At 44.9% G+C, this 27462-nt stretch overlaps 3 protein-coding genes across 4 annotated transcripts in view; 1 reads left to right on the top strand and 2 right to left on the bottom strand.

Moving 5' to 3' along the window:
- The window catches only part of LOC108645372 (serine/threonine-protein kinase mig-15-like), a 429797-nt gene extending 421346 nt beyond the window's left edge, over positions 1 to 8451 (bottom strand). Inside the window, exons 1-11 of the mRNA XM_031892193.1 lie at positions 8416 to 8451; positions 8141 to 8230; positions 7700 to 7735; positions 7437 to 7502; positions 7194 to 7250; positions 6759 to 6878; positions 6412 to 6516; positions 6219 to 6309; positions 6008 to 6126; positions 5275 to 5329; positions 4801 to 4882 (exon numbers count right to left, since the gene is read on the bottom strand). Of these exons, the coding sequence (XP_031748053.1) occupies positions 4801 to 4882; positions 5275 to 5329; positions 6008 to 6126; positions 6219 to 6309; positions 6412 to 6516; positions 6759 to 6878; positions 7194 to 7250; positions 7437 to 7502; positions 7700 to 7735; positions 8141 to 8221 (812 nt within the window). The 5' untranslated portion in view covers positions 8222 to 8230; positions 8416 to 8451. The remainder of the gene's footprint in view (positions 1 to 4800; positions 4883 to 5274; positions 5330 to 6007; positions 6127 to 6218; positions 6310 to 6411; positions 6517 to 6758; positions 6879 to 7193; positions 7251 to 7436; positions 7503 to 7699; positions 7736 to 8140; positions 8231 to 8415) is intronic.
- Positions 1 to 27462, bottom strand: part of LOC101734594 (coiled-coil domain-containing protein 77-like) — a 597836-nt gene that overhangs the window by 322947 nt on the left and 247427 nt on the right. The gene's annotated exons all lie outside the window — the stretch shown is intronic.
- The window catches only part of LOC101730989 (coiled-coil domain-containing protein 77), a 606394-nt gene that overhangs the window by 201095 nt on the left and 377837 nt on the right, over positions 1 to 27462 (top strand). The gene's annotated exons all lie outside the window — the stretch shown is intronic.

Here is a 27462-nt window from a genome sequence, read left to right on the forward strand (position 1 = left end):
TTTGAGCTGAATTTAATATTTTTTCTCTCAATATATCATTAAACCATTTTAAACCTATTCGGGCCCCCTATCCCACCACATCATACAAACTCTTATGTAAGTCCCATTCCACTCTTACCTGAATGTCAAATGCACAAGTGCTCAGTGGGGCAGTTGGTCACCACTTTGTGCCTCCGTTACAGCCTCTCAGACCTTCCACATCTCTCATTGCCCTTCTAGAAAATGCAGACTAAAGCCAAGATCCAGGCTTCACTATACATAGTCCTGCAATCAGAGGATTTTTTCTCCGTTAGCTGGGGATTTATTTTAAGAATGAATGAATCCTTTCCTTGTTCTACAAAATACAATGTTAGCAGTTCCGCAAAATGAGTTGCTCTGATTAAACACTTTTTTCTCTTCCTCAGGAGGATAACATCACCCCACTCTCGGAGAAATACCCAGTAAGTAGCTGTAAAGCTGTATTTTGCCACAACATTCACAGTTTGGCTTCCATTTTCCAGCCCCCAGCCTTCCACCCTCTGTTTCACCCAAGTTCCTCCTATACCTTCTGTGCTTCTCACATGTTACAAAGGTTATTTGTTCCAGCTGAATAATATTAGTTTGATTATCACATTATTAAATACAATGTTATTTTTCAGGAGCCCGGGAGGTATTTGAAGCTAGGGGAGCCAATCGGGCAGGACCCCAACGGAGTCGTCTACATTGTAAGATATTTTATTCAGTGTTAAAATGAGTCACTTTGTGTCATGCTTTTGGGTAATTCTGTCCATTGGGTTGTGCTCTCTACAGCTTTGTTCTTTCCATATTTACATGCTACTGTATAGCTTTTTGCTTTCCCATAGCGTTCCGTTAGTAATGATCACTGAGCTTCTTTCCCTACTTTTGTAACAGGATGGCACCAAAGAAAACAACGGGAAGTGGCCATAATTATAATTCAACATCAGAAGGTAATGTGTCTTCATTGATTACTCTAATTAGATACTAATTAGTCTTTGTTATACCTACATTATGGTTATCAGTAGAAAGAGAACTTGCTAACCAAATACAGTCAGTGAAATACCCTGGCCCCTAATAACTATGTAACAGTAAAATAACAAATGCAGTTTGATATAAAAGAACACAAGGGGTCTCGGTCATATTATTACAATACTCAAGTAGGGATATTACAAAGCTGTCATTTTTCATAACGACAAGTTAGGTTGGGGTGTTTGAAACTGTTATTGTATCCATTTTATTTACCTTGTTTCTTTTGTTTGAAACTAGAAGCAACAGGAGATCGAAAAAGAAGTCGAATCCTTCAAATCGTATCTGGCCACCGGAACATCGTCGACTTCTATGGGGCCTTTTATCATAAGGCCTCATCGAAACACATGGAGGACTATGGGTAAGGAAGTTTTGATTCAGAGAGGTTACACATTTATGCAGCAAACATGCCAATTGTAACTGATCTACTACACAAGCTAGCATTTTGGAATCCATACATGATCCAGTTTGGTAAGAAAGAGTCAGATTAGCTGATACTGCAGTCCCCCCAAGACTTAAAGCCACAAAGCCTTTTCCTCGGGTTCCAATAAAATTGTAGGTAACTAAAATAGTTGGCCAAATATTCTTTCTTTTTCTTCTAGATTGCTACAGAGCTTTGTACCGGTGCGACTGTAGAAGAGCTAATTGCCACCAAAAGGACCTTAGGCGAAAGATGGATCGCCTATATTTGCAAGAATGTGATAACGGTAGGTCACCTGTTAAACTCCTTCCTGCTATTCTGCATATTTCTAATTAATCAAAGAGTACAAAATATTTATATACTTACTTTTGCTTTCTTGATTTCTCAGGGCCTTAACCATCTGGAAGAGAAGAATATAATCCATCACGACATCAAGCCCGAACACATTGTCATCTCCTCATCCGGAGAGGTGAAGATCGGTAAGCGACACAAGGATATTTTTTTCTCCGTGGTGTTTACTGCTGGCTTGTATTTCTAACTAAATATTCCTGCTTTTGTCATACAATTTTAGGCGAGTTTTGCTTTGCGACCATCGGAGGAAGGAGCGCCAGCACTTCGGGGACCATGGCATACATGGCTCCGGAAGTACTGGCTCATTTTGCCCAAAACAGCGGCGAATATGACCATAAGGTATTGTCATGTCTTCTCTCTTTTTAGCTTAGAGTTAGGGGCATATTTAGCAAAATGTTGAGATTACACAGAAAAACTCACTTTCTATTCATTCCTATGGATTTTTAGAAGCCAATTTATCAATGAATGAAAGTTAGAACTCACCATTTGATAAATACACTTCTAAAAATCCCATAGAAAGGAATAGAACGTGGGCGAGTTTTTATATATTAAGCTTTAAACTATGTCACTTACACAGGGTGAACTGCGTGTAAATGTTCCACTCGCTTTACTTACCCCTCTCATAACAGAGAATCCAGAGCCGTAATGTGGTTCTGTGATACGAGAATCTGAAATGGAGGAGAGTGAAATGCATTTTAAGTGCAGGACACAAGAATAATAGAAACCAACTCCATTAGACTGCTTATGCTTTATGGGGATGTCACACTCCATGTAACACTCAAGACTCTCAGTTTGGGGTATTTGGGGACATTTTCTAGACATAAAAGTCACAGCAATTCACTACTGGATTTAGGCTTCTAATGGATTTCTTATTGTGCAAGCCAAATAGAATCACTATCAGGGTGTGGGTGGATAGGTATCAGAAGTATCCAAATCATCTGCAACTGCAATTATTTCATGTACTCTGTGTATAATCTTCTCTAATACTCGTCTTTTCCCCATATTGTAATATCCAGGCTGACATCTGGTCACTAGGGATTGCAGCCATTCAAATGGCGGAAGGACATCTCCGTAAGTAAACCCTAGAGTGTGTGTGTGTGTGTGTTGTACTGTACTGCATGTAGAATGTTAGTAGAATGGGCAGGGGGCATTTATGTGTCACGCCGTAACATAGAGTATTATTAAATATAAAAATCAAAGGGGGTGATATACTAGGCATTTTAATTTGCTGTGTTTCCATAATACACAATTTTTGAGGTAAAGAAACTGGAATTTTTTCAGAATTTGACTTTTCAAACTTGAAAATTACCCATTTAATAGAATTTAAAACAGAAATGTAAATTGGTAACTAAAACCTGGCAAGTACCTTTCTAGTGTAAAAATGTCAATTTAAGTAAATCGCCCCCAAATGTTGTATTCATCAGTCATCATGTTTTTGTGTTGTATCTTTACATCCCAGCATTCAGAAGACTTCCCAAGCAGAAGCTGATCCAGCGAATAACAACTGGTCCAGTTCCATCATTACCATCAAGGGGCAATTGGTGAGTCCCTTTCACTAGAATAGCAAAAGGCAGCAAGAGGGTAGAATAGGCAGTTAGGTGGGGAGGGTGGGGAAATGGAATAGGCAGTTAGGTGGGGAGGGTGGGGAAATGGAATAGGCAGTTAGGTGGGGAGGGTGGGGAAATGGAAAGCGTGTAAGAAGGTGTGTGAATGAGTCAGGAAAGGTGGAGAAATGGGCAAGGTAGACTTTATGGTGAGGGGGACATTGGGATATGACATAAAGTAAGGATGGGGAAGGGATAAATGGGAAATAAGTGAGGGCAGGTAAATGCTGTGAGATGCCATAGGCAGTGGCTATTTATTGGGCTGGGGGGCTGTTTGGCCTCTGTGGATATGAAATGCCAGGGCCTATTTTGTATCCCAGTCCGGGCTGAAATAAGGGTGAAGGTGATGCGTAATATGTGTAGCTCTATGCGCAAACGCAGACTCTCGTGCTGAGCTTGAGCTCTTGGGGCCGGTATCTGGCAGCCAATACAAGCCGGGCTAAGATATAGGCAAAACCAGAGAGACAGTAATTTGGTCACAGGTAAATGTACCCTTATAATTCAGGGTTCATAAGTAAGTGCAATAGCCCCCCATTTCAGGCAGAGCAGTGGAACCCTTAGAAGGGAAGGGGCTCACCCCCTATTGCTGCCTGTGCTGTGATTGGGTTGGGTACAGAAAGGGAACTCGTCACTCCTGGAAAAAAAAACGGTGGTAAAATGATAATTGTTTGTGTTACATTTCCCAGAGTTCACAGTGTGACGACTCCCTGATCCTGCCGCTCTGTACCCAACCCAATCACAGCACAGGCAGCAATAGGGGGTGAGCCCCTTCCCTTCTAAGGGTTCCACTGCTCTGCCTGAAATGGGGGGCTATTGCACTTACTTATGAACCCTGAATTATAAGGGTACATTTACCTGTGACCAAATTACTGTCTCTCTGGTTTTGCCTATATCTTAGCCCGGCTTGTATTGGCTGCCAGATACCGGCCCCAAGAGCTCAAGCTCAGCACGAGAGTCTGCGTTTGCGCATAGAGCTACACATATTACGCATCACCTTCACCCTTATTTCAGCCCGGACTGGGATACAAAATAGGCCCTGGCATTTCATATCCACAGAGGCCAAAACAGCCCCCCAGCCCAATAAATAGCCACTGCCTATGGCATCTCACAGCATTTACCTGCCCTCACTTATTTCCCATTTATCCCTTCCCCATCCTTACTTTATGTCATATCCCAATGTCCCCCTCACCATAAAGTCTACCTTGCCCATTTCTCCACCTTTCCTGACTCATTCACACACCTTCTTACACGCTTTCCATTTCCCCACCCTCCCCACCTAACTGCCTATTCCATTTCCCCACCCTCCCCACCTAACTGCCTATTCCATTTCCCCACCCTCCCCACCTAACTGCCTATTCTACCCTCTTGCTGCCTTTTGCTATTCTAGTAAAAGGGACTCACCAATTGCCCCTTGATGGTAATGATGGAACTGGACCAGTTGTTATTCGCTGGATCAGCTTCTGCTTGGGAAGTCTTCTGAATGCTGGGATGTAAAGATACAACACAAAAACATGATGACTGATGAATACAACATTTGGGGGCGATTTACTTAAATTGACATTTTTACACTAGAAAGGTACTTGCCAGGTTTTAGTTACCAATTTACATTTCTGTTTTAAATTCTTATTAAATGGGTACATTTTCAAGTTTGAAAAGTCAAATTCTGAAAAAATTCCAGTTTCTTTACCTCAAAAAATTGTGTATTATGGAAACACAGCAAATTAAAATGCTAGTATATCACCCCCTTTGATTTTTATATTTAATAATACTCTATGTTACGGCGTGACACATAAATGCCCCCTGCCCATTCTACTAACAGTTCTACATGCAGTACAGTACACACACACACACACACACACTCTAGGGTTTACTTACGGAGATGTCCTTCCGCCATTTGAATGGCTGCAATCCCTAGTGACCAGATGTCAGCCTGGATATTACAATATGGGGGAAAAGACGAGTATTAGAGAAGATTATACACAGAGTACATGAAAATAATTGCAGTTGCAGATGATTTGGATACTTCTGATACCTATCCACCCACACCCTGATAGTGATTCTATTTGGCTTGCACAATAAGAAATCCATTAGAAGCCTATAATCCAGTAGTGAATTGCTGTGACTTTTATGTCTAGAAAATGTCCCCAAATACCCCAAACTGAGAGTCTTGAGTGTTACATGGAGTGTGACATCCCCATAAAGCATAAGCAGTCTAATGGAGTTGGTTTCTATTATTCTTGTGTCCTGCACTTAAAATGCATTTCACTCTCTCATTTCAGATTCTCGTATCACAGAAACCACATTACGGCTCTGGATTCTCTGTTATGAGAGGGGTAAGTAAAGCGAGTGGAACATTTACACGCAGTTCACCCTGTGTAAGTGACATAGTTTAAAGCTTAATATATAAAACTCACCCACGTTCTATTCCTTTCTATGGGATTTTTAGAAGTGTATTTATCAAATGGTGAGTTCTAACTTTCATTCATTGATAAATTGGCTTCTAAAAATCCCATAGGAATGAATAGAAAGTGAGTTTTTCTGTGTAATCTCACATTTTGCTAAATATGCCCCTAACTCTAAGCTAAAAAGAGAGAAGACATGACAATACCTTATGGTCATATTCGCCGCTGTTTTGGGCAAAATGAGCCAGTACTTCCGGAGCCATGTATGCCATGGTCCCCGAAGTGCTGGCGCTCCTTCCTCCGATGGTCGCAAAGCAAAACTCGCCTAAAATTGTATGACAAAAGCAGGAATATTTAGTTAGAAATACAAGCCAGCAGTAAACACCACGGAGAAAAAAATATCCTTGTGTCGCTTACCGATCTTCACCTCTCCGGATGAGGAGATGACAATGTGTTCGGGCTTGATGTCGTGATGGATTATATTCTTCTCTTCCAGATGGTTAAGGCCCTGAGAAATCAAGAAAGCAAAAGTAAGTATATAAATATTTTGTACTCTTTGATTAATTAGAAATATGCAGAATAGCAGGAAGGAGTTTAACAGGTGACCTACCGTTATCACATTCTTGCAAATATAGGCGATCCATCTTTCGCCTAAGGTCCTTTTGGTGGCAATTAGCTCTTCTACAGTCGCACCGGTACAAAGCTCTGTAGCAATCTAGAAGAAAAAGAAAGAATATTTGGCCAACTATTTTAGTTACCTACAATTTTATTGGGAACCCGAGGAAAAGGCTTTGTGGCTTTAAGTCTTGGGGGGACTGCAGTATCAGCTAAATCTGACTCTTTCTTACCAAACTGGATCATGTATGGATCCAAAATGCTAGCTTGTGTATTAGATCAGTTACAATTGGCATGTTTGCTGCATAAATGTGTAACCTCTCTGAATCAAAACTTCCTTACCCATAGTCCTCCATGTTTCGATGAGGCCTTATGATAAAAGGCCCCATAGAAGTCGACGATGTTCCGGTGGCCAGATACGATTTGAAGGATTCCGACTTCTTTTTCGATCTCCTGTTGCTTCTAGTTTCAAACAAAAGAAACAAGGTAAATAAAATGGATACAATAACAGTTTCAAACACCCCAACCTAACTTGTCGTTATGAAAAATGACAGCTTTGTAATATCCCTACTTGAGTATTGTATAATATGACCGAGACCCCTTGTGTTCTTTTATATCAAACTGCATTTGTTATTTTACTGTTACATAGTTATTAGGGGCCAGGGTATTTCACTGACTGTATTTGGTTAGCAAGTTCTCTTTCTACTGATAACCATAATGTAGGTATAACAAAAGACTAATTAGTATCTAATTAGAGTAATCATGAAGACACATTACCTTCTGATGTTGAATTATAATTATGGCCACTTCCCGTTGTTTTCTTTGGTGCCATCCCTGTTACAAAAGTAGGGAAAGAAGCTCAGTGATCATTACTAACGGAACGCTATGGGAAAGCAAAAAGCTATACAGTAGCATGTAAATATGGAAAGAACAAAGCTGTAGAGAGCACAACCAATGGACAGAATTACCCAAAAGCATGACACAAAGTGACTCATTTTAACACTGAATAAAATATCTTACAATGTAGACGACTCCGTTGGGGTCCTGCCCGATTGGCTCCCCTAGCTTCAAATACCTCCCGGGCTCCTGAAAAATAACATTGTATTTAATAATGTGATAATCAAACTAATATTATTCAGCTGGACAAATAACCTTTGTAACATGTGAGAAGCACAGAAGGTATAGGAGGAACTTGGGTGAAACAGAGGGTGGAAGGCTGGGGGCTGGAAAATGGAAGCCAAACTGTGAATGTTGTGGCAAAATACAGCTTTACAGCTACTTACTGGGTATTTCTCCGAGAGTGGGGTGATGTTATCCTCCTGAGGAAGAGAAAAAAGTGTTTAATCAGAGCAACTCATTTTGCGGAACTGCTAACATTGTATTTTGTAGAACAAGGAAAGGATTCATTCATTCTTAAAATAAATCCCCAGCTAACGGAGAAAAAATCCTCTGATTGCAGGACTATGTATAGTGAAGCCTGGATCTTGGCTTTAGTCTGCATTTTCTAGAAGGGCAATGAGAGATGTGGAAGGTCTGAGAGGCTGTAACGGAGGCACAAAGTGGTGACCAACTGCCCCACTGAGCACTTGTGCATTTGACATTCAGGTAAGAGTGGAATGGGACTTACATAAGAGTTTGTATGATGTGGTGGGATAGGGGGCCCGAATAGGTTTAAAATGGTTTAATGATATATTGAGAGAAAAAATATTAAATTCAGCTCAAACCTCCTCAATCTCCTTCACCTCCTCCTCGCTCAGTTTCGTTGCTGAGCTCTCTGTTTGGCCGGTGTCGGGGCCAGTTTCCATCGGTGACTCCTGGGAAATATAAATACAGTTTTACAACATTAGTAAGAACAGAGCCCCAGTGGCTCCCTGCTCCCTTACTTGTGCATTTGATTGGTGGCTGCAAACTCTGCAGAACCTAACCCCCCCAATGTAAGTGTTAGTCAGAGGGGGCTTAAATTGCCATTTAAATTGCTATTTAATTCATTGCTGCTTACCTCAGTGGTCGCTAGCTGAGGTTCCTCACAGCTTTCCAAGGGTTCCTAGTTAAAGAAGAAAACATCATTGTATAAGATCAACTCACTTCAGTAGAGAATATGATCAAATACATCTGTTCAATTAATTTAATTATATAATGAATTATGATCAGTGTCTTCTTTCTCTCATTGGTTATTACCTTGTAGCTGCTCGCCTCAGCTTGTTCTTCACAATCCTGGTTAAAAGACAGAAAAATGCAAGAATATTTAATAAATGGTATCAGTTTGTGCATTAACTGCACCATTTTTTGCTCAACCACAACTTGAGGCTGTAAATGAGCCCGACACAGTGGTGCTTATTTACTTGTATAGGGGGAATGGCAGATGTGGTGGATTCTCGGCCTGAGCTTAAACTCAGGCTGAATATCTTCCCCCTGTACCCTAAAAAGCTTATTGCCGTGCCTGCACCTGGAGCCATTGTGTTGGCTGGAGCTATACTCAGGAGTTTCCCACCAAAATCCACTCTGTTTGCCTAAACCCAAGGCAGCGCAATGGCTCGGGGCGCCGGCACATCAAGTATTTAGGGACATGGGGTCGGACTCCCAGCCCGTGTTCACAAATTGCCCCCCTAAAGTGAATCTAAAATGTCTATCTCTATTGTGACCCTATTATTTTTTCTTACCTGGCAGATGTCCGGTTCCAGGATTTCTGGAGTCTCCTTAATAAAGAAAAGGTAAGAGAAAGATGTTCCACGTTGTAATAAAGAAGCTAATATACAGTCTTGTATAAAATATAGGGTGATTTTTATTTGCCCCTACTCTCCCCTCCCCGGCAGTAGCCTATGAGTTACATTGTATGAGTGGATGCAATCATAGGAGCCAATCATATTCTTTTCATTTTCTAATTTATACAAGATAGAAGACCGCTAAGTAACAGATGCTGACTGGTTGGTATGGGCAACTGCATTTGGGCAAGTTAGCCTCAGTTACACTATGTTAGTAGATAAGGTTCCCTGTTAGGTAAATATGATTATTATCCTTTACAGATTTTGTTCATGAACCCTGTAGCTCAAATTAAAACACATTGGGACCCCTGCAAACTTTTTGGCCCCCGTACCTCACAGGTGTTGATTGGAGGGTCTCCACTCTCTTCCAAGGGTTCCTGGTTAAGAAGGAAAACCTCAGATCAGCAGAGAAGATGATAAAAATGCATTTTTTTTTATTCATGTGTTGTTTTCTGCTTACCTGTGAGTGGCAGGGGCCGGTGTCGGGGCTCTCCTGCCCAGTCACGTCTTCCTCCTGTTTAAAACAGAAAAATATTGTAAAACAAATTTTTATGGCTAAAAGTAAAGCAAAGTGTGTAAAAGTGTTATTTGATATAAATATATGAGAAATAGAAGGTGTATGTTGCTGTGTAACACAGGGCATAATAAGGAGGTGGGACAGACTCACCAACGCTGAAGTCAACAAATTGCCTCCCCAAAGTGAATTTGCATTTGATATTCTTTTAAAATATCTTTTGCTATTGTTAATATATGTTAATAAATGAACTGTACCCACAATTAGAGAAGAAATGCAACACCCAAACATCTACATTTGCATTACCCATAAATCAGAGCTACGTAGTGGGGTGGATGGTTGTTACATTTGGCTCTGGCCTTTCTATTAAGAAACAACTAACATTTAGGCATGGGTGGAATGGGGCCTATATAGGAGTTTGGGAGATGTAGGGGCCCAAATAGGTTTAAAAAGCTATAATATTATATTGAGGGCAAAATGATCATTCAAAATACAATTCATTGCTGCTTACCTCAAACGTCTCTAGCTGAGGTTCCTCACAGCTTTCCAAGGGTTCCTAGTTAAAGAAGAAAACATCATTGTATAAGATCAACTCATTTCAGTAGAGAATATGATCAAATACATCTGTTTAATTACTTTAATTATATAATGAATTATGATCAGTGTCTTTTTTCTCTCATTGGTTATTACCTTGTAGCTGCTCGCCTCAGCTGGTTCTTCACAATCCTGGTTAAAAGACAGTAAAATGCAAGTACATTTAATAAATGGTATCAGTTTGTGCATTATAGCTTTTCCCAAGCAAAAGTTTGGGAAGTCGTCGGTGCCTAACAAATTGCCCCCCCAAAGTGAATCTAAAATTTATTTCTCTATTGTGACCCTATTATTTTTCCTTACCTGACAGCTCTCCGTGTCGACGATTTCTGGAGTCTCCTGATTAAAAAAGGTAAGAGAAAGATGTTGCACGTTGTAATTTCCATTTTAAAAAAGCTAATATACAGTCTTGCATAAAATATGGGGTTATTTTTTATTTGCCCCTACTCTCCCCTCCCCGGCAGTAGCCTATGAGTTACATTGTAGGAGTGGATGTAATCATAGCAGCCAATCATATTTTTTTTATTTTATAATTTATACAAGATAGAAAACCGCTAAGTAACAGATGCTGACTGGTTGGTATGGGCAACTGCATTTGGGCAAGTTAGCCTCAGTTACACTATGTTAGTAGATAAGGTTCCCTGTTAGGTAAATATGAATATTATCCTTTACAGATATTATTCATGAACCCTGTAGCTCAAATAAAAACACATTGGGACCCCTGCAAACATTTAGGCCCCCGTACCTCACAGGTGTTGATTCGAGGGTCCTCCTGCTCTTCCAAGGGTTCCTGGTTAAGAAAGAAAACCTCAGATCAGCAGAGAAGATGATAAAAATGCATCTTTTTCATTCATGTGTTATTTTCTGCTTACCTGTGAGTGGCAGGGGCTGGTGGCAGGGCTCTCCTGCCCAGTCACTTCTTCATCCTGTTTAAGACAGAAATAAAGATTGTAAAAATATTTCTCAAGGCTGAAAGTCAAGCAAAGTGTGGGAAAGTGTTATTTGATATAAATATATGAGAAATAGAAGATGTATGTTGCTGTGTAACACAGGGCATAATAAGGAGGTGGGACAGACTCACCAACGCTGGTTGTCGGTACCTAACAAATTGCCCCCCCAAAGTGAATCTAAAATGTCTTTCTCTGTTGTGACCCTATTATTTTTTCTTACCTGACAGATCTTCATGTCCAGGATTTCTGGAGTCTCCTGATTAAAAAAAGGTAAGAGAAAGATGTTGCACAGTGTTATTTCTGTTTTAAAGAAGCTAATATACAGTCTTACATAAAATATAGGGTGATTTTTATTTGCCCCTACTCTCCCCTCCCCGGCAATAGCCTATGAGTTACAATGTATGAGGGTATGTAATCATAGCAGCCAATCATGTTTTTTTCATTTTCTAATTTATACAAGATAGAAGACCGCTAAGTAACAGATGCTGACTGGTTGGTATGGGCAACTGCATTTGGGCAAGTTAGCCTCAGTTACACTATGTTAGTAGATAAGGTTCCCTGTTAGGTAAATATGAATATTATCCTTTACAGATATTATTCATGAACCCTGTAGCTCAAATAAAAACACATTGGGACCCCTGCAAACATTTAGGCCCCCGTACCTCGCAGGTGTTGATTGGAGGGTCCTCCTGCTCTTCCAAGGGTTCCTGGTTAAGAAAGAAAACCTCAGATCAGCAGAGAAAATGATAAAAATGCATCTTTTTCATTCATTAATCTTGCAACAAAATGCTTTTCAGAAAATATAATTAAGGCTATGATAAAAAAATGCACTGAAACCTTTAGCACAAACCGTATTAAAGGCTTTAGGGTAATTACACACGGGATGTTTTGTCACTTGTGATAAATCTTGGCTACCGTGGGTGACAAACCAGCCCTTGTGCCCCTCCCGCTGGCTAATGTGCAAATTGCGGGTGGGAAACACGTGGCACAGCTACTTTCCCAAATAGCCCAACGTTTTCTCAAGGGGCAACTTCAGGCTACTTGGCAAAGTAACCGCGCCGTGTGTGTTTTCCCACCAGCGATTTGCACTTTAGCCGGTGGGAGGGGAGATTAAGTCGCCTGCAGTAAAGCGAGTTTTATCCCGGGCGACTATTCTCCTGGTGTATCATTAGTTTGAGTATTTATTTCCCTTTCAAAGAGTTCAGGCTGGCAGGTGTTAGTGCCATATTCCTGAGGTATCTGGGGGAGTTAATATATATTAATAAATGAACTGTACCCACAATTAAAGAAGAAATGCAACACCCAAACGTCTACATTTGCATTACCCATAAATCAGAGCTACGTAGTGGGGTGGATGGTTGTTACATTTGGCTCTGGCCTTTCTGTTAAGAAACAACTAACATTTAGGCATGGGTGGAATGGGGCCTATATAGGAGTTTGGGAGATGTAGGGGCCCAAATAGGTTTAAAAAGTTATAATATTATATTGAGGGCAAAATGATCATTCAAAATACAATTCATTGCTGCTTACCTCAAAGGTCTCTAGCTGAGGTTCCTCACAGCTTTCCAAGGGTTCCTAGTCAAACAAGAAAACATCATTGTATAAGATCAACTCAATTCAGTAGAGAATATGATCAAATAAATCAATTTTATTACTTTAATTAAATAATGAATTATGATCAGTGTCTTTGGTTATTACCTTGTAGCTGCTCGCCTCAGCTGGTTCTTCACAATCCTGGTTAAAAGACAGTAAAATGCAAGTACATTTAATAAATGGTATCAGTTTGTGCATTATAGCTTTTCCCAAACAAATTGCCCCCCCAAAGTAAATCTAAAATGTTTTTCTCTATTGTGACCCTATTATTTTTCCTTACCTGACAGATGTCCGTTGTCAGGATTTCTGGAGTCTCCTAATTAAAAAAGGTAAGAGAAAGATGTTGCACACTGTTATTTCTGTTTTAAAGCAGCTAATATACAGTCTTGCATAAAATATAGGGTGATTTTTATTTGCCCCTACTCTCCCCTTCCTGGCAGTAGCCTATGAGTTACATTGTATGAGTGGATGTAATCATAGCAGCCAATCATGTTTTTTTCATTTTCTAATTTATACAAGATAGAAGTCCGCTAAGTAACGGAAGCTGACTGGTTGGTATGGGCAACTGCATTTGGGCAAGTTAGCCTCAGTTACACTATGTTAGTAGATAAGGTTCCCTGTTAGGTAAATATGAATATTATCCTTTACAGATATTATTCATGAACCCTGTAGCTCAAATAAAAACACATTGGGACTCCTTCAAACTTTTTGCCCCCGTACCTCGCAGGTGTTTATTGGAGGGTCCTCCTGCTCTTCCAAGGGTTCCTGGTTAAGAAAGAAAACCTCAGATCAGCAGAGAAGATGATAAAAATGCATCTTTTTCATTCATGTGTTATTTTCTGCTTACCTGTGAGTGGCAGGGGCCGGTGTCGGGGCTCTCCTGCCCAGTCACTTCTTCATCCTGTTTAAGACAGAAATAAAGATTGTAAAAATATTTCTCAAGGCTGAAAGTAAAGCAAAGTTTGGGAAAGTGTTATTTGATATAAATATATGAGAAATAGAAGGTGTATGTTGCTGTGTAACACAGGGCATAATAAGGAGGTGGGACAGACTCACCAACGCTGGTTGTCGGTACCTAACAAATTGCCCCCCCAAAGTGAATCTAAAATGTCTTTCTCTGTTGTGACCCTATTATTTTTTCTTACCTGACAGATCTTCATGTCCAGGATTTCTGGAGTCTCCTGATTAAAGAAAAGGTAAGAGAAAAATGTGCTCGTTGTAATAAAGAAGCTAATATACAGTCTTGTATAAAATATAGGGTGATTTTCATTTGCCCCAACTCTCCTCCCCTCTTACGCTTACCCGGCAGTTCTCTATCGCCGGCTTCAAGTCTGGCTCTGTATTCTCCTCCTAAGAGAAATAAAGTTACCTGATCAGTTTACTATAACTCTGTAGTTTAGTATCTAAAAAAGACCCGGTACAATACAAATTCACTAAACGACCAAAAACCAAACCATTTCATGTATATTTTTTACTACTTACTTGGCAGGTGTTTTTGCCAGGGATTTCTGGTTGTTCCTGGTAAAGAGATAAAAGTCAAGTTATCAAATTAACTGAGCTTTTTAGAAAGAAGTTAAAATCAGTTATATGTAATATTCAGGGACAGGTGTTTTATTATTGAATTATTTATTACTCACGTGGCAAACGGCGTTGCCAGGTCCAAATGATGGTACCAGCTTAAACCTGGCGCACTTTTTGCCAGTCAAAAAAAGTCATATAAAGTTTTATACGTTCATGGTTTTTAAAAAAAAAAATCTTGAATTTTCCTTGGATAACTTTAATACAGGTATTGGACCCCTTATCCGGAAACCCATTATCCAGAAAGTTCCGAATTACGGAAAGGCCATCTCACATAGACTCCATTTTAATCAAATAATTCACATTTTAAAAAAATATTTCCTTTTTCTCTCTAATAATTAAACAAAACCTTGTACTTGATCCCAACTAAGATATAATTACCCCTTATTGGGGGCAGAACAGCCCTATTGGGTTTATTTAATGGTTAAATGATTCCCTTTTCTCTGTAATAATAAAACAGTACCTGTACTTGATCCCAACTAAGATATAATTACCCCTTATTGGGGCAGAACAGCCCTATTGGGTTTATTTAATGGTTAAATGATTCCCTTTTCTCTGTAATAATAAAACAGTACCTGTACTTGATCCCAACTAAGATATAATTACCCCTTATTGGGGGCAGAACAGCCCTATTGGGTTTATTTAATGGTTAAATGATTCCCTTTTCTCTGTAATAATAAAACAGTACCTGTACTTGATCCCAACTAAGATATATTTATTCCTTATTGGAGGTAAAACAATTCTATTGGGTTTAATTACCGTTTAAATAATGTTTTTAGCCAACTTTAGGTAGGAGATCCGAATTACGGAAAGACCCCTTATCCGGAAAACCCCAGGTCCCGAGCATTCTGGATAATGGGTCCCATACCTGTAAATTGGCCCCTATGTACATAGTGCATCAAGGTTATTTAGCATAGAAATCTATAGGCAAGGAAATAACACGGCTTTGATAACACAAGTAGGTAGGAAAATGGTGTTCCATGTGCTCTTGGTACGAAACGCGTAAGGCTTCTTGTTTTTACATATGGATCCAATAAATTTTATACATTTTTAATGTAAACTACTTTTGTTGCTGCATTTCTCAACTTTGTTGAAAAAATCCGGAATGCCTGCCCTTTCTATTTTTGATTTTCCCATGATGGCTCCCTATGCTGAGAGGTCTGGGGCATGAGCACCTGGACCCACCACAACTGTGGGTAAGAGATATTTTTACACTCAACCTTGTGTGATTACTTCTTGTTTTGTTTTTGATTCATAGGAAAATGATGTTGCCCAGTTCTTACCATGGCAGATTCAGGGGTGGGATTATCTGCCCGCTTTCGTTTCCTCTGTAATGAAGAAAAAAAGTTTTATCAGAGAAAATAAATGCACAAATAGGAAAACTATAATGCAATAAATGGAGGAGTGAGTATTGAGTGACACATGAGGGATTTGGTGCAAACACAAGTATGACACTGTGTATCCCCTACACTAAAGCGGAATCAGCACTAGTGATAGTTGGGGGCACAATTAGGCTTTCCACCTTTTGTTATGTCTAATACCGGCCAGGGTGGGGGCATGTTTGCTAAGGGGCGGCACCCAGGATACGGGGCATGATGCAAATAGGGGCGGAGAAATGATATCCCCGCCCACATCAAGTGAACCTAGCAGTGCAGGGTAGGGAGGCAAGTTGGGGGAGGGAATTGGAGGTGACGGGGTGGATCAGAGGCGGATTGGAGGTTGGCTGGGGCCGGAGGACTAATTATTATAAATTTACAAGTACATTGCCGGTACATTTGCTGGCGAGATCCTGTAGAAGTCACTGGGAAGTGTCATAGTGAAACATTCCAACTATTCCAGTCTTAATTTTTTGAGCTTTGCGACCCATTAAAAAATGTTAAAATGATGAATTTTAGGTATTCGTGTTGTTTCGATCTTTGATCACATTTTTAATAAATAGATTTTTTTAAATAAATATGGTAACATCCGCAGTTAGTGAGTTTAGTCGAAGTAGAAAAAAAATGCAAAAAAGACACAAATATGAAATATGCCCCTTAGTCTGAGCTGCGGGCAGTCTATCAGGTCATGTGATTAGGTGTTCCCTTTCCATTTGCCCCTCCATGAAGTTTCCCACAGAATGAAATATGTCCTGTTACAGCAGAAAGAGATGAAGCCCTTACCTTGCCGAAGCAAGAGAAACAGCACTTCAGCCGCTTGAACATGTTGTTTCTGTGAAGACAAAATGAAAAACATCACTTTAGCATTTCCCAATACTGTGTTCTATGTACAATTTATTTTTTCATGCGGGCGAGACTTGCTGTAGGAGAAATCATAAACTGGATTTGCTACATTACCTCTCAAATGGAGCTCCAGGTGCTGGAAAAAAAGATGGACCGGGGGGGGCCGGCCGGCCGGCCCAGGGCCGGGGAACCCTAAGCGGCCCCCTCAATAGGCGCTGGCTCTCCTCTAGGCTCGTTCACTAAGGGTGGAAAAGGTGAACTGAGGAGAAACCAGAAAAAAAAATATCCAAAAAGGTGGATAAGCGCCGAAGTCTAGTCTAGTCACACACTGTAGCAATCTGTATAGAGACGGGAATAAAAAGGGCAAGTCAGCTTCACGGATAATGCATTTACCCTTTTAAGGTGCAACATTGGATCAGGGGCCCCATTCAAAGTGTTCCCCCAAATCTCACGCTTACTGACACTCAGGCCGGGATTCCATGTGGTACCTAGGGGGTTAAATTGGTACTAGGGCTAATTTACTAACATAGGTGCCTAAATGCAAGTTGCAGTTGCCAATAGCAACCAATCAGTAATTGGCTGCTACCATTCCCCTAAGGGGCATCACCATCATTTCAGAAGCACTGATTTAGATTTACCCCCTGCAATAGTAAGAAATAGTAAATCAGGCCCTGTGTCCATGGTAAGTGCAAGTACATTCAGTTACACATTAAGGTTGGTACATAAGGGCAGGGCAGATACCCGGGGGCAGAGGGGCAAAACTCTTAGCAGCCTGTCAGTACTGCCCAACCCTGGGTCTGTGTCTCCCAACCAGCGCTGGGAGTAAAGGCGCCTGCAAAGCCCATTTTAGGGGAAAATTCTCCCAATTCACTAAAATCGTTGACAGGAGCAACATCCCCTAGTCTGGGGGGGGGAGTCACCCAACTATTGCCCCTCTTTTTTAGCTAAAATAAGGGTTTTTAGGCAAAACATCTACTACAGGAGAGATGCTTGCTTACCTCTCCCCACAATGGCAACCAATGGACTCTACCAACTGTCACTTTCCTAGAGTGAAGGCAGCTCTCATCATATGACAAATTTTTATGGGCTTTATTTGCCCTTAGATGTGCAGTATATACATTGTATGTACTTATTGTGTACCCAGGTTGGTACATAAGGGCAGGGCAGATACCCGGGGGCAGAGGGGCAAAACTCTTAGGAGCCTGTCAGTACTGGGGACAACAAGCCCATTTTAGTGGAAAATTCTCCAAATTCACTAAAACCAGTGACAGGAGCAACATCCCCTAGTCTGGGGGGGGGGAGTCACCCAACTATTGCCCCTCTTTTTTTAGCTAAAATAAGGGTTTTTAGGCAAAACATCTATCAGAGGAGATGTACACTTACCTCTCACCACAATGGCAACCAACGGACTGTACCAACTGTCACTTTCCTAGGGGGAAGGCAGCTCTCATCACATTGACATAACAATGCAGGCGCTGCTGTTAAAGGTTAAGGGGTATAGTTATCATGCTGTGTAAAAAGTGGAGAGAAGCATTACCGGTGATGTAGCCCAGGGCAACGAATAAGCAATTAGATTTCAACAGCTAGAAAACCAAATCAAAGCATCTGATTGGCTGCTATGAACAACATCACCGGGGATGTTTTACTCCACTTTTTACACAGCATGATAAATATACCCCTAAGTGTACCCTTTTGATGAGTGAGGTTTATATGGGCTTTGTTTGCTCTTAGATGGGCAGTACATACTGTAACTATAAACCCAGTGAGAATGAGGAATGAATGCATATTGGGGAGTTGTATCAGGAGTCAGAACCAGCAGTGCAGAGAAGAGAAAGTGAGAGACAGACACAGTGACAGTTACACATAACTATAAACCCAGTGAGAATTAGGAATGAATGGGTATTGGGAAATTTTGTCAGGAGTCAGAACCAGCAGTGCAGAGAAGTTAAAGGGACAGAAACAGTGAGAGTTACACATAACTATAAACCCAGTGAGAAAAAGGAATTAATTGATATTGGGAAGTTGTATCAGGAGTCAGAACCAGCAGTGCAGAGAAGGGAAAGGGACAGACACAGTGAGAGTTACACATAACTATAAACCCAGTGAGAATGAGGAATGAATGGAAATTGGGGAGTTATATCAGGAGTCAGAACCAGCAGTGCAAAGAAGGGAAAGGGACAGACAGACACTGTGACAGTTACACATAACTATAAACCCAGTGAGAATGAGGAATGAATTGATATTGGGAAGTTGTATCAGGAGTCAGAACCAGCAGTGCAGAGAACATAAAGGGACAGAGAGACACGGTGACAGTTACACTTAACTATAAACCCAGTGAGAATGAGGAATTAATTGATATTGGGAAGTTGTATCAGGAGTCAGAACCAGCAGTGCAGAGAAGGAAAAGGGACAGACAGACACAGTGACAGTTACACATAACTATAAACCCAGTGAGAAGGAGGAATGAATGGGTATTGGGAAGTTTTATCAGGAGTCAGAACCAGCAGTGTAGAGAAGTGAAAGGGAAACACACAGTAAGAGTTACACATTACTTTAAACCCAATGAGAATGAGGAATGAATGGATATTGGGAAGTTGTATCAGGAGTCGGAACCAGCACTGCAGAGAAGGGAAAGGGACAGACAGAAACAGTGACAGTTACACATAACTATAAACCCAGTGAGAATGAGGAATGAATGGAAATTGGGGAGTTGTATCAGGAGTCAGAACCAGCAGTGCAGAGATGGGAAAGGAACGGACAGACACAGTGACAGTTACACATAACTATAAACCCAGTGAGAATGAGGAATGAATGGATATTGGGAAGTTGTATCAGGAGTCGGAACCAGCAGTGCAGAGAAGGGAAAGGGACAGACAGAAACAGTGACAGTTACACATAACTATAAACCCAGTGAGAATGAGGAATTAATGGATATTGGGAAGTTGTATCAGGAGTCAGAACCAGCAGTGCAGAGATGGGAAAGGGACGGACAGACACAGTGACAGTTACACATAACTATAAACCCAGTGAGAATAAGGAATTAATTGATATTGGGAAGTTGTATTTGGAGTCAGAACCAGCAATGCAGAGAAGGGAAAGGGACGGACAGACACAGTGACAGTTACACATAACTATAAACCCAGTGAGAATGAGGAATGAATGGATATTGGGAAGTTGTATGAGGAGTCAGAACCAGCAGTGCAGAGAAGGGAAAGGGACAGACACAGTGACAGTTACACATAACTATAAACCCAGTGAGAATGAGGAATGAATGGAAATTGGGGAGTTATACCAGGAGTCAGAACCAGCAGTGCAGAGAAGGGAAAGGGACAGACAGACACTGTGACAGTTACATATAACTATAAACCCAGTGAGAATGAGGAATGAATGGATATTGGAAAGTTGTATGAGGAGTCAGAACCAGCAGTGCAGAGAAGGGAAAGGGACAGACACAGTGACAGTTACACATAACTATAAACCCAGTGAGAATGAGGAATGAATGGATATTGGGGAGTTGTATCAGGAGTCAGAACCAGCAGTGCAGAGAAGGGAAAGGGACAGACAGACACTGTGACAGTTACATATAACTATAAACCCAGTGAGAATGAGGAATGAATGGATATTGGAAAGTTGTATGAGGAGTCAGAACCAGCAGTGCAGAGAAGGGAAAGGGACAGACACAGTGACAGTTACACATAACTATAAACCCAGTGAGAATGAGGAATGAATGGATATTGGGGAGTTGTATCAGGAGTCAGAACCAGCAGTGCAGAGAAGGGAAAGGGACAGACAGACACTGTGACAGTTACATATAAATATAAACCCAGTGAGAATGAGGAATGAATGGATATTGGGGAGTTGTATCAGGAGTCAGAACCAGCAGTGCAGAGAAGGGAAAGGGACAGACAGACACTGTGACAGTTACATATAACTATAAACCCAGTGAGAATGAGGAATGAATGGATATTGGGGAGTTGTATCAGGAGTCAGAACCAGCAGTGCAGAGAAGGGAAAGGGACAGACAGACACAGTGACAGTTACACATAACTATAAACCCAGTGAGAATGAGGAATGAATGGATATTGGGGAGTTGTATCAGGAGTCAGAACCAGCAGTGCAGAGAAGGGAAAGGGACAGACAGACACTGTGACAGTTACATATAACTAAAAACCCAGTGAGAATGAGGAATGAATGGATATTGGGGAGTTGTATCAGGAGTCAGAACCAGCAGTGCAGAGAAGGGAAAGGAACAGACACACACAGTGACAGTAACACATAACTATAAACCCAGTCAGAATGGGTACTGGGAATGCCAGGGGGGCTGTAAGGTGCCAGAGACAGTCACTATTTATTGGGCTGGGGGGGGGCTGTTTGTGCCTCTGGGTACTGGGAATGCCAGGGGGGCTGTAAGGTGCCACAGACAGTCACTATTTATTGGACTGGGGGGGCTGTTTTTGCCTCTGGGTACTGGGAATACCAGGGGGGCTGTAAGGTGCCACAGACAGTCACTATTTATTGGGCCTGGGGGGGCTGTTTGTTCCTCTGGGTACTGGGAAAGCCAGGGGGGCTGTAAGCTGCCACAGACAGTCACTATTTATTGGGCCTGGGGGGGGCTGTTTGTTCCTCTGGGTACTGGGAATGCCAGGGGGGCTGTAAGGTGCCACAGACAGTCTCTATTTATTTGGCTGGGGGGGCTGTTTGTGCCTCTGGGTACTGGGAATGCCAGGGGGGCTGTAAGGTGCCACAGGCAGTCACTATTTATTGGGCTGGGGGTCTGTTTTTTCCCCTGGGTACTGGGAATGCCAGGGGGGCTGTAAGGTGCTACATACAGTCAATATGTATTGGGCTGGGGGGGGCTGTTTGTGCCTCTGGGTACTGGGAATGCCAGGGGGGCTGTAAAGTGCCACAGACAGTCAATATGTATTGGGCTGGGGGGGGCTGTTTGTGCCTCTGGGTACTAGGAATGCCAGGGGGGCTGTAAGGTGCCACAGACAGTCACTATTTATTGGGCTGGGGGGGCTTTTTGTGCCTCTGGGTACTGGGAATGCCAGGGGGGCTGTAAGGTGCTACAGACAGTCACTATTTATTGGGCTGGGGGGGCTGTTTGTGTCTCTGGGTACTGGGAATGCCAGGGGGGCTGTAAGGTGCCAGAGACAGTCACTATTTATTGGACTGGGAGGGCTGTTTGTGCCTCTGGGTACTGGGAATGCCAGGGGGGCTGTAAGGTGCCAGAGACAGTCACTATTTATTGGACTGGGAGGGCTGTTTGTGCCTCTGGGTACTGGGAATGCCAGGGGGCTGTAAGGTGCCAGAGACAGTCACTCTTTATTGGACTGGGGGGGGGGCTTTTTGTGCCTCTGGGTACTGGGAATGCCATGGGGGCTGTAAGGTGCCAGAGACAGTCACTCTTTATTGGACTGGGGGGGGGGGCTTTTTGTTCCTCTGGGTACTGGGAATGCCATGGGGGCTGTAAGGTGCCACAGACAGTCACTATTTATTCGGCTGGGGGAGCTGTTTTTGCCTCTGGGTACTGGGAATACCAGGGGGGCTGTAAGGTGCCACAGACAGTCACTATTTATTGGGCATGGGGGGGGGCTGTTTGTTCCTCTGGGTACTGGGAATGCCAGGGGGGCTGTAAGGTGCCACAGACAGTCTCTATTTATTGGGCTGGGGGGGGCTGTTTGTGCCTCTGGGTACTGGGAATGCCAGGGGGGCTGTAAGGTGCCACAGACAGTCACTATTTATTGGGCTGGGGGGGCTGTTTGTGCCTCTGGGTACTGGGAATGCCAGGGGGGCTGTAAGGTGCCACAGACAGTCACTATTTATTGGGCTGGGGGGGCTGTTTGTTCCTCTGGGTACTGGGAATGCCAGGGGGGCTGTAAGGTGCCACAGACAGTCACTATTTATTGGGCTGGGGGGGCTGTTTGTTCTTCTGGGTACTGGGAATGCCAGGGGGGCTGTAAGGTGCCACAGACAGTCACTATTTATTGGGCTGGGGGGGCTGTTTGTTCCTCTGGGTACTGGGAATGCCAGGGGGGCTGTATGGTGCCACAGAAAGTCACAATTTATTGGGCTGGGGGGGCTGTTTGTGCCTCTGGGTACTGGGAATGCCAGGGGGGCTGTAAGGTGCTACAGACAGTCACTATTTATTGGGCTGGGGGGGCTGTTTGTGCCTCTGGGTACTGGGAATGCCAGGGGGCTGTAAGGTGCCACAGACAGTCACTATTTATTGGGCTGGGGGGGGGGCTGTTTGTGCCTCTGGGTACTGGGAATGCCAGGGGGCTGTAAGGTGCCACAGACAGTCACTATGTATTGGGCTGGGGGGGGGGCTGTTTGTGCCTCTGGGTACTGGGAATGCGAGGGGGGCTATAAGGTGCCACAGACAGTCACTATTTATTGGGCTGGGGGGGGGGGCTGTTTGTGCCTCTGGGTACTGGGAATGCCAGGGGGCTGTAAGGTGCCACAGACAGTCACTATTATTGGGCTGGGGGGGCTGTTTGTTCCTCTGGGTACTGGGAATGCCAGGGGGCTGTAAGGTGCCACAGACAGTCACTATTTATTGGGCTGGGGGGGCTGTTTGTGCCTCTGGGTACTGGGAATGCCAGGGGGGCTGTAAGGTGCCACAGACAGTCACTATTTATTGGGCTGGGGGGGCTGTTTGTTCCTCTGGGTACTGGGAATGCCAGGGTGGCTGTAAGGTGCCACAGACAGTCACTATTTATTGGGCTGGGGGGGCTGTTTGTGCCTCTGGGTACTGGGAATGCCAGGGGGCTGTAAGGTGCCACAGACAGTCACTATTTATTGGGCTGGGGGGGCTGTTTGTGCCTCTGGGTACTGGGAATGCCAGGGGGCTGTAAGGTGCCACAGACAGTCACTATTTATTGGGCTGGGGGGGCTGTTTGTGCCTCTGGGTACTGGGAATGCCAGGGGGGCTGTAAGGTGCCACAGACAGTCACTATTTATTGGGCTGGGGGGGCTGTTTGTGCCTCTGGGTACTGGGAATGCCAGGGGGGCTGTAAGGTGCTACAGACAGTCACTATTTATTGGGCTGGGGGGGCTGTTTGTGCCTCTGGGTACTGGGAATGCCAGGGGGGCTGTAAGGTGCCACAGACAGTCACTATTTATTGGGCTGGGGGGGCTGTTTGTGCCTCTGGGTACTGGGAATGCCAGGGGGGCTGTAAGGTGCCACAGACAGTCACTATTTATTGGGCTGGGGGGGCTGTTTGTGCCTCTGGGTACTGGGAATGCCAGGGGGGCTGTAAGGTGCCACAGACAGTCACTATTTATTGGGCTGGGGGGGCTGTTTGTGCCTCTGGGTACTGGGAATGCCAGGGGGCTGTAAGGTGCCACAGACAGTCACTATTTATTGGGCTGGGGGGGCTGTTTGTGCCTCTGGGTACTGGGAATGCCAGGGGGGCTGTAAGGTGCCACAGACAGTCACTATTTATTGGGCTGGGGGGGCTGTTTGTTCCTCTGGGTACTGGGAATGCCAGGGGGGCTGTAAGGTGCCACAGACAGTCACTATTTATTGGGCTGGGGGGGGGGGCTGTTTGTTCCTCTGGGTACTGGGAATGCCAGGGGGGCTGTAAGGTGCCACAGACAGTCACTATTTATTGGGCTGGGGGGGGGGGCTGCTTGTGCCTCTGGGTACTGGGAATGCCAGGGGGGTTTTAAGGTGCCACAGACAGTCACTATTTATTGGGCTGGGGGGGGCTGTTTGCTCCTCTGGGTACTGGGAATGCCAGGGGGGCTGTAAGGTGCCACAGACAGTCACTATTTATTGGGCTGGGGGGGCTGTTTGTGCCTCTGGGTACTGGGAATGCCAGGGGGGCTGTAAGGTGCCACAGACAGTCACTATTTTTGGGCTGGGGGGGGCTGTTTGTGCCTCTGGGTACTGGGAATGCAGGGGGGCTGTAAGGTGCCACAGACAGTCACTATTTATTGGGCTGGGGGGGGGGCTGTTTGTGCCTCTGGGTACTGGGAATGCCAGGGGGGCTTTAAGGTGCCACAGACAGTCACTATTTATTGGGCTGGGGGGGCTGTTTGTGCCTCTGGGTACTGGGAATGCCAGGGGGCTGTAAGGTGCCACAGACAGTCACTATTTATTGGGCTGGGGGGGGCTGTTTGTTCCTCTGGGTACTGGGAATGCCAGGGGGCTGTAAGGTGCCACAGACAGTCACTATTTATTGGGCTGGGGGGGCTGTTTGTGCCTCTGGGTACTGGGAATGCCAGGGGGGCTGTAAGGTGCCACAGACAGTCACTATTTATTGGGCTGGGGGGGGCTGTTTGTGCCTCTGGGTACTGGGAATGCCAGGGGGGCTGTAAGGTGCCACAGACAGTCACTATTTATTGGGCTGGGGGGGCTGTTTGTGCCTCTGGGTACTGGGAATGCCAGGGGGGCTGTAAGGTGCCACAGACAGTCACTATTTATTGGGCTGGGGGGGGCTGTTTGTGCCTCTGGGTACTGGGAATGCCAGGGGGGCTGTAAGGTGCCACAGACAGTCACTATTTATTGGGCTGGGGGGGGCTGTTTGTGCCTCTGGGTACTGGGAATGCCAGGGGGGCTGTAAGGTGCCACAGACAGTCACTATTTATTGGGCTGGGGGGGGCTGTTTGTGCCTCTGGTACTGGGAATGCCAGGGGGGCTGTAAGGTGCCACAGACAGTCACTATTTATTGGGCTGGGGGGGGCTGTTTGTGCCTCTGGGTACTGGGAATGCCAGGGGGGCTGTAAGGTGCCACAGACAGTCACTATTTATTGGGCTGGGGGGGCTGTTTGTGCCTCTGGGTACTGGGAATGCCAGGGGGGCTGTAAGGTGCCACAGACAGTCACTATTTATTGGGCTGGGGGGCTGTTTGTGCCTCTGGGTACTGGGAATGCCAGGGGGCTGTAAGGTGCCACAGACAGTCACTATTTATTGGGCTGGGGGGGGCTGTTTGTGCCTCTGGGTACTGGGAATGCCAGGGGGCTGTAAGGTGCCACAGACAGTCACTATTTATTGGGCTGGGGGGGGGCTGTTTGTGCCTCTGGGTACTGGGAATGCCAGGGGGGCTGTAAGGTGCCACAGACAGTCACTATTTATTGGGCTGGGGGGGGCTGTTTGTGCCTCTGGGTACTGGGAATGCCAGGGGGGCTGTAAGGTGCCACAGACAGTCACTATTTATTGGGCTGGGGGGGGCTGTTTGTGCCTCTGGGTACTGGGAATGCCAGGGGGGCTGTAAGGTGCCACAGACAGTCACTATTTATTGGGCTGGGGGGGGCTGTTTGTGCCTCTGGGTACTGGGAATGCCAGGGGGGCTGTAAGGTGCCACAGACAGTCACTATTTATTGGGCTGGGGGGGGCTGTTTGTGCCTCTGGGTACTGGGAATGCCAGGGGGGCTGTAAGGTGCCACAGACAGTCACTATTTATTGGGCTGGGGGGGGCTGTTTGTGCCTCTGGGTACTGGGAATGCCAGGGGGGCTGTAAGGTGCCACAGACAGTCACTATTTATTGGGCTGGGGGGGCTGTTTGTGCCTCTGGGTACTGGGAATGCCAGGGGGGCTGTAAGGTGCCACAGACAGTCACTATTTATTGGGCTGGGGGGGGCTGTTTGTGCCTCTGGGTACTGGGAATGCCAGGGGGGCTGTAAGGTGCCACAGACAGTCACTATTTATTGGGCTGGGGGGGGGCTGTTTGTGCCTCTGGGTACTGGGAATGCCAGGGGGGCTGTAAGGTGCCACAGACAGTCACTATTTATTGGGCTGGGGGGGCTGTTTGTGCCTCTGGGTACTGGGAATGCCAGGGGGGCTGTAAGGTGCCACAGACAGTCACTATTTATTGGGCTGGGGGGGCTGTTTGTGCCTCTGGGTACTGGGAATGCCAGGGGGGCTGTAAGGTGCCACAGACAGTCACTATTTATTGGGCTGGGGGGGGCTGTTTGTGCCTCTGGGTACTGGGAATGCCAGGGGGGCTGTAAGGTGCCACAGACAGTCACTATTTATTGGGCTGGGGGGGGCTGTTTGTGCCTCTGGGTACTGGGAATGCCAGGGGGGCTGTAAGGTGCCACAGACAGTCACTATTTATTGGGCTGGGGGGGCTGTTTGTGCCTCTGGGTACTGGGAATGCCAGGGGGGCTGTAAGGTGCCACAGACAGTCACTATTTATTGGGCTGGGGGGGGCTGTTTGTGCCTCTGGGTACTGGGAATGCCAGGGGGGCTGTAAGGTGCCACAGACAGTCACTATTTATTGGGCTGGGGGGGCTGTTTGTGCCTCTGGGTACTGGGAATGCCAGGGGGGCTGTAAGGTGCCACAGACAGTCACTATTTATTGGGCTGGGGGGGCTGTTTGTGCCTCTGGGTACTGGGAATGCCAGGGGGGCTGTAAGGTGCCACAGACAGTCACTATTTATTGGGCTGGGGGGGCTGTTTGTGCCTCTGGGTACTGGGAATGCCAGGGGGGCTGTAAGGTGCCACAGACAGTCACTATTTATTGGGCTGGGGGGGGCTGTTTGTGCCTCTGGGTACTGGGAATGCCAGGGGGGCTGTAAGGTGCCACAGACAGTCACTATTTATTGGGCTGGGGGGGGCTGTTTGTGCCTCTGGGTACTGGGAATGCCAGGGGGGCTGTAAGGTGCCACAGACAGTCACTATTTATTGGGCTGGGGGGGGCTGTTTGTGCCTCTGGGTACTGGGAATGCCAGGGGGGCTGTAAGGTGCCACAGACAGTCACTATTTATTGGGCTGGGGGGGCTGTTTGTGCCTCTGGGTACTGGGAATGCCAGGGGGGCTGTAAGGTGCCACAGACAGTCACTATTTATTGGGCTGGGGGGGGCTGTTTGTGCCTCTGGGTACTGGGAATG

Source organism: Xenopus tropicalis, chromosome 8 (assembly GCF_000004195.4).
Source record: "Xenopus tropicalis strain Nigerian chromosome 8, UCB_Xtro_10.0, whole genome shotgun sequence".
Taxonomy (NCBI): Eukaryota; Metazoa; Chordata; class Amphibia; order Anura; family Pipidae; genus Xenopus; species Xenopus tropicalis.